We start from the raw sequence: 7704 nt of genomic DNA, 5'->3' as shown, positions 1-7704 counted from the left end.
CTTTCCTTGTGTAAAGTTACACACTTCTCATCACCAGTCAGTGAGCCATCAAAATTATTTTGAGGTTATTATTTCGCATTATCACTGACCTGGGCCTTTTAAAATCCCAACTTAAAACATATTTATTTGTCTTTTAATACCCACAGTGACCGTTTTTATTCTTTTATTTAACTTTTTGTTCTTGTGTGTTTTTAATTGGTATTTTCATGCTTTGATTTATGTTTTTATGAATTTGTTTGTTACTGTCTGTTTTTAATGCTGTGTGTCTGTAAGGCTTTTATTTTGTAAAGCACTGCTGCTGTAAAGGGGATACATTACATTTCCAACGTTTCAAGAAGATAATAAGATTTTAAAATATAGGGAGAAATATAACCTACTATATTTTTTCCCTTATACCATGCAAAGTTTTTTTGCTGAGGGTAAAAACTCGGTGGAAAGTTAAGGAGGTTTGGGATTCAAAGAAAATGTGAGAAGGTATAGTTTTGTGAGCCTCTTCTGAGCCCCTGACGTTTCTCATTTGTGTAAGGCAAATGATGACGGCCCTTGACATTAAACCTGGATGTCTTTTTTCCTGTCGTCTCCCAGTGATACGGTAGCTCTCCCTCCATCTCTTCATCTTCAGTGTTCATTTTGTCAACACTGCTCGCTCAGAGGAGAATGCAGTTGGACAAATGTCCAGAGGGGTCAGGACAATTGTTGTTTTTTTTGAGTCGTGTCACTAACTTAATGTTTATAATATTAGTCGATGATGGTGTGTTGGTAAAGAGTTGGAGTTTTCCATGTTTGATTCCCACATGTCTGATAGTAAAACATAATTTCTCCTCATTGATATAGTTTGATCAATTTGATCTATATACTGTGTGTGTGTATATATATATATATATATATATATATATATATATATACACACACACATACACGTGAATGCCGTCAAAAGCATCAAGTTCCGCTAACTCCACAGCAGCCAACAGACAATACATTTGTGGACAGTGATGAAGCATCATTTTTCAGAGAGTATAGTGTTGGACAGTTTCTGACAAAAAAAAAAGACCTTGACTGCTGGTGCTGAGATTTTTCCTCTTTCTTCTCCATGTGTGAGAAATCATAAGGCTAGAGGGTGATTTGGCTTTTCTGTTTGCCTCAAGGTTGAGTTAGCTCCCTTGTTTTTCCCAGGTTTGTCTCTATACATACGGAGCTTGCATACCTCTTGGGTCGGGGTGGGAAAATGTTTTGGAGCAAACTTTTGTGTTCCCCTCGCAGTAACTTTTGTGCAGCCGTGCATGGTAACTTGCTCCCTGCGAGACCTCCCCGGAGCTCCTGCCTGGCTCCACACTACATATAAACTGATGCATTGTATTTATTATAATACATTTATTGGCGCTGCAGAAGGCAGGGTAGGAGCGTGGAGCCAGGCTGGTGGCCGCGGAGCTCGGGCTGGAGTTTGAGTGCTGGTCTGGGGCAGGGGGTGGCGGAGTCAAGGGAGGTCGCACAGGGAGCTGGGAGCACCGGGGAGGAAAGAAACACAAAAATTATTGTGAGAGAGTGCAAAGTTCGCTCTAACACTTACAGGTTCACACTGAAACCGTTCTCTGTTCTCCCGTTTTTTTTGTGAAAATAACATTTTCTACTATTACTGCAGAATAGAAGACGAATAAAGACCAAATAACAACAACAACAGTGTAAGCACCTCAGATGCTTTACCGAACTCTCCCAGCCACAGTGCTACTACTATACAAAAAACAAATAAAAGATTTTCAAATATGTGATGAGCAAAACGAGTAAAATTATCATGAGAAAGATGTAGCACAAGTAATATTTACACTTAAACGATGCTAAGGTTATTGTGTTGCATTGTTTGTGAGAAGCATTTTTACAGTTTATTTGGTTTCTTCACAAACAGAACATTACATTTCCATTGTTTATGTGTTGTGTTGGGTATAGCACTACCTTTTACTAACGAATGCATCATCTTTAATCGGAATTTTTATTTGCTTTTGGAGTCCGTGTAAGAGAGAAAACATGGCTATAAAGCTAAAATCATAAAAAGTTGTTTTTAATTTTTTGTTTGTTTTTCTTTTATTATCTTGATTTTTATCTGAGACATTTACAGTTTTATTAATAAAAACCAGTAGTGAAATAGAAGTTTACAGTCGCAAAAACTACAGAAAGGTTTACAAAGATGCCAAATTGTTAAGAAAATGTACTTCTGTTCAACCAAATCAGAACAAAAAGGATGAAGAGTGGAGGTGTCACAGTCCAGGAATGTGTATTGAGTAAATTCAGTGTAGCTTTATACTGCACATGCACACAAATCAGCAAATATTCGCAAATTGAAATTGTTATTTAGATGCGGAGTGCAAAGAATACTTTCTTTTTTTTCCCAGTCATTCCAACGAGTCACTGCTTTTGCGCGTCACGTCGTACAGTTTGTTTTGCCCAAATTAACATAGAAGATTACAAGCACTGCATCCTGTGTGTGTGTGTGAGTCATCCCGAAATCACACGCTGCTCTTAAAATAAATACTCCTCAATTTCAAGGCTGCTAAAAAAAGAAAGAGTCTGCGAGAAAATAAGTTAACTCCGGCATAATCTAGTCTCGGCGAGGTGTGAGCCCTGCTCATTCAGAGCACTGAGAGCATCATCTGAAGGAAGGGATAAGAGGCTTTGTAACGGATTGCACTGTGACTCAGTGCAGCTGAGATCAACTTCAAATGCAACAAATATCTCACCTGCTTCATGTTTGGATGTACATGTCTATGTCGATCAGATTATTCTCATCACTTGTGACTGATACTGGAACTGACACTGCTACTGGAGCACATGTTTGGAGACACGGCCTATAACGTCCGTCCTTCATCTTCTTCTTTCTCTCACTTCTTCTCATCCTCACACGTCCTTTCTGCCTTCAGCTGGTTCGTCCACATGTTCCCCAGATGTTCACAGAACTTGTAGAACAATGCAAGGGGGAGGAAGTTAGTCACAGTCAGCTTGGAATAATAATAATCACACGTCACTACTGGTTGCAGGTGACAAAGGACTGTGCCACAATAGCGAAGGAGGTTGCCAGGCAAGCTCAAAGTGCAGCAATCAAGTTCTGAACACACACATCCTATAATATGTGACTGATCCCGCTGCCCTAATTTCATGTGATGGACCTTTCTGCACTGATTAGACTAAAGTGGGGCACGGCCACAACTGTTTACATGCTGGTTGGGCGCTATTATAGCCCCCAGACACCAGGCATTTTGACGAAAAATCATCTTAAACATTAACATAATGACGTTTTTACATGCATTCATACCTCACACTTCCAATTTGCATTTTAATATTAATTCATTGCTTCTTTGCATTGTGTTTTTGGTTTTTTTTCTTAACTTTCTTAACTTGTTTTTCTTAATTTGCCCACAACTCCTTATATGGACATCCTGGGGATGTGTGTGTTTATTATAGGTCACATATTCAGGCTTTAAAAAAATGTGTTATTGAGTCAAAGTTATGATTCATTTTATATTGCATTTTTGGTAGTGATATAAAGTAGCAATTATTGTGCAGAAGTCACAAAATTTGATCGTTTTTTTTCCAAGTGAACTTTGAATTATGACTGATTTCAAATTTCACAAATGCAATCTGACTTTTAAATATTTTGAGTACTTCTTGATCATTTTTTTTCATTAGATTGCCTAGGATGTGCTAAATAAAAAAGGATATAAGACACTCTATATTGCACATTCTTATAGCCTCTGTATATAATATACATTTAACATTTAACAGTAATGGGGAAAAAAGCAGCCAAAATGCTCTGTGTTCTAAGGGTTAAATGCCCTTTATGCCTGAGCTAGGGTATTTTAATTCAAATTGAATTGAGATTCCTATTTATTTGCATTATTTAACAAAGATTATTATAATAATAATGATGATTTTCAGTAATGTCTCCAGCTTTTTTCCTGCCTCACCCATCATCTGTGTCCCTGCTTGATAGCATGTGTCCGCTGTCAACAGTACAACAACAAAACAGCCTTTTATCGCACACACTGACTCTTTTATTTTATTATTTTTGCTCTGCACTGTTCTTGATAAGAAGCTTTTGTATTTTTGTGCAACACTCGGAGATAAACTCTCAGAGTAATCATAAAGATGCTCTTTTGGATCATCCGTCTGATTCTCCACAAGGATATTCACGTTTGTGCATGGCCTACATTGCCGGCACCGGCAAGGATGTGGACCAGACAGGACATTTGTCATACTCTTCTCTGTCCTCCTTTATGTGCGCACACTCTGGACAGAACACACCGAGAAATTCACCTTTTTATTGATTTAATATTGTCACTGCAGTGGACAGAGGGAGTGACCTTTCACTGGAGGACACACCTCAGAGTCCCGGTGTCTCTTAACACGACTGCCTGCTCTTGCTTAGGTTCTTGGCTCTGAAGTGTGAAGTGAGACGTCCTCGTGAGCCGTGTTTCAAATTGGTTTTAAATGTGAGTGGTTATGCGGATCACTATAGTACAGTGCTGTGCATGAATCAAATCTTTATCATTAAAGTTTGCGATACTGTGCATTAGTTTTACACACAGGTTCGGTTTGCTGGCGGTGTTTTACAAGCAGTGAGGTGGAGGTCTTGTACAAATGCTACATCCTAAATGTATATGGTGCACCACTGCCCCCCTATGGACTGCAGTTAAACAAGCTGATATGCTTCAGTGTCTACTTCTTTTACTTGAAACTAAAAAGGAATTCATAGTAAACTCTTTTTTTGACACAAAATTTAATTGGGGCCCAAGCACAGGTGAAACCTGTCAGGACAAAGCAGAGACTAAGCTGCACCAAATTTCACGAAACGTGGTGGAAACATGTCTCAGCCCAAGTTGAACAAAAAAACTCTCTTGCACCCATGGCCTCAACTCAACAGGAAGGTGGCTGTTTTGAATTTGGTGTTGTACTAGACAGCCATGGCAACCACTACATGTTTATGTGTGTCTCATGAGGGTTATTTATTATTATTTATGTTGTTATGTTCATGTGTGTCTTTAGTCTGTTCGCTATTTGTTTTTGTTTTTTAACTTACACGCTAACTGTATTGTGCACATTTTGCACTGCAGGTTACTTTCTTGTAGACTGTAATATGTTGCACCTGGTAAATACTCCATATTACAAAAAAACTAAAATAAAACTAAGCATTTACAAAATATAAAAGCTAATAAAAAAACTAGCAGACACACTCTTAAAACTAATTAAAACGAACTCATTTTAAAAATCAAAAGTCAAAACTAAAACTAATATAAAACTATATATATAAGTATTATAACCTTGGGCAGAAGACATGGGGAACATTTGTGCATTTCACCCCCAAAAAATGCAGTGTCGAATAAAAACAGAAGAATCTATATTTACTACCTGGCACCAGAAGATGGCAGTACTGTAACTACATGAAAGAAAACTGCCTTTACACGCTAAGGAAGAAGAAAAGGAAAGTGCAGTCGAAACTGATCCACGCCGAGTAAAGTACGAACTCACCGAATTTTAGTTAAACTAACACTTTAGTAACTCGTATGTCATCCTTGACAAATCCCGCCGTGAAATCGAAGACCAGATAAAGCACTCTGCTCTTTGACAACGACTCGCTTATTATATACATTTAAAATATTAATACGTTGTGAACTTCTTAAGCTAGTTCGGCTACAGCTAGGCTAACCTCTCCATGGCTCCTCTGCGGGTTCTGTGCATACACGGTTACCGACAGAACGGCAGCTCTTTCCGGGAGAAGACCGGAGCTCTGCGGAAGCTGCTGAAGAAACAAGTGGAGTTGGTGTACGTGAATGCACCGCACTCTGTGCTGCAAATCGACAGTGAAGGTGGGCCTTTCATCCTCTGTTCCTGCCTCCTGACTACACAGTCACTGTTAGTGTATTTATGAAAGAATATGACATTTATTTATACATAAACTATGTAATGTTTTTAAATGGTACTTGTTTTTGAAGGTCCAGTATGTACACGCACACAAACACACTAAATCTGCTTAAACTGGTGCATTGTGCCCTCTAGTGGCCAAACGATAAACTACAAAAATGATACGCAATACCAAAAAGAAAACACAAATGAATATTGAATGGCTTCTACTATGTATGTGAACGTAGCCATGGTTACAAAAACTAATTCTGCTAGTTTAGAGCTTAAGTTACTGAATTAAAAAAAAAAAAAAAACGCCATATTTTTATGGTTGCACCTTCTTTGTAAACTGAATTTTTTTTGGGCTTTGAGCCATTTTTCAGAAAGAAAGAAGACATTTGAAGAATTCCATCAAAGACTTGAAATTTGCCAGATCATGATTGTCATTATTAATCAGTTTTATTATGAAACAGGTCTGTAAAGTCCATAATGAAAGTAGTAACCAACTTTTATTAAAATTAGGACACAGCAATATTGGAATCATTGCTGGTCACACACTCTGTCTGTTGTGTGTTGAGCATCATAATAATCTTTTTCTTCCTCTGTTCTTTCAGAGACTTCAGAGAAGGAGAGTGGTTCGGATGCTCCAGCTCCCGGTGGTTGTGAACACTCCAGGGGTTGGTGGTTTTCTGATGTCCAGGCTCGGAGCTTCAGTGCTCAGCAGCAGTGCGAGGAAAGCCTGGGCATCGACGAGAGTGTGGCAGTTGTAAGAGAAGCTGTGAAGGACCAGGGTCCGTTTGACGGCATCCTGGGCTTTAGTCAGGGAGCGGCTTTTGTAGCCATGCTGTGCTCTCTCCAGGAGCGACGGCTGGAGCCCGAGTTCAGCTTTCGCTTTGCCATCCTTGTCGCCGGTTTCCGGAGCGCGTGTACAGAACACAAGACTTTCTACGACGCTCCCATCCAGATCCCCTCCCTGCACGTGTTCGGACTGGAGGACCGAGTCATTCCTGGCAGCATGAGCAAAGAGCTCCTCCCCTTCTTCCTCGAGCCTAAGATCTTGGAGCATCCTGGTGGCCATTTTGTTCCTGCTGCTTCTGCTCACAGACAAACCTACCAGGACTTTCTCAAGAGTTTCCAATGAGAAGAGCTACAAACTGTGAATGTGCGTTATTTAATGTAAAGTCGTGACTTTAAAAGGAGGCCCTTTTCCTCTTCTCCAGAAAAGGTCAATGATTGTTTTTTCAGGGAATATGTCATGTAGTTGGCAATAAATTAAATGACAGTTATATATTTTATCTCCTCTGCTCTGTCTCTTTTTGTTACCTTTACTTTTTTTATTTAGTATTTATGGACTCCTTCTTTCCTAAAGTGGGATAAAGTACTTCAGTTTTTAACTCCTCTTAGGCGTTGTCCCTGTAAAGGAGTATATATTGCACTGAAATAATGTGGAACTGTTGAAAGAATGATAATTTTTGAAAAGCTTTTAGAGAAATTTACACCTTGCCATCATTTCACACCTTCACAACCTCAACTAGTTGCCATGTAATTGTAGATTGTTTGGCATAGGAATAGACATTTTTGATTCTGTAAGAGGATCCACTGATCTGTCTGACGTCTCCTGAGGCTGATGGGTCGTAAACCAGCAGATTGCTTGAGAATTTATTTGGGGAATTAGCTAAATATAAGTATCAATGGATGTTACACATGAGTGGTTTTATGGTAATCTCCCTAACAGAAGCTAAACCTTGTTCTTCCCTCTATAAAACAACACTAGAAGGAGAAGGCTGTCATTTTTCAGATGAGGAGAACTCTCCATGA

General features: G+C 39.1%; 1 protein-coding gene across 1 annotated transcript; it reads left to right on the top strand.

Moving 5' to 3' along the window:
* The first annotated feature begins 5424 nt into the window (after positions 1-5424).
* ovca2 (OVCA2 serine hydrolase domain containing) lies at positions 5425-7181 on the top strand. The gene is made up of 2 exons (XM_044042639.1): positions 5425-5852; positions 6501-7181. Exons 1-2 carry the CDS (start codon positions 5699-5701, stop codon positions 7025-7027), a joined length of 681 nt encoding a protein of 226 aa, XP_043898574.1. The 5' UTR covers positions 5425-5698; the 3' UTR covers positions 7028-7181.
* Positions 7182-7704: the final 523 nt, after the last annotated feature.

This window comes from Solea senegalensis, linkage group LG13 (genome assembly GCF_019176455.1).
Source record: "Solea senegalensis isolate Sse05_10M linkage group LG13, IFAPA_SoseM_1, whole genome shotgun sequence".
Classification (NCBI taxonomy): domain Eukaryota; kingdom Metazoa; phylum Chordata; class Actinopteri; order Pleuronectiformes; family Soleidae; genus Solea; species Solea senegalensis.
This window is presented reverse-complemented; position numbering and strand designations above follow the sequence as displayed.

Excerpts from the sequence above, each read along its gene's own strand:
- ovca2 (XM_044042639.1), top strand. The coding sequence starts at position 5,699 with ATGGCTCCTCTGCGGGTTCTGTGCATACACGGTTACCGACAGAACGGC. Across the intron at positions 5,853-6,500 it reads GCTGCAAATCGACAGTGAAG|AGACTTCAGAGAAGGAGAGT; the intron begins GTGGGCCTTTCA and ends CTGTTCTTTCAG.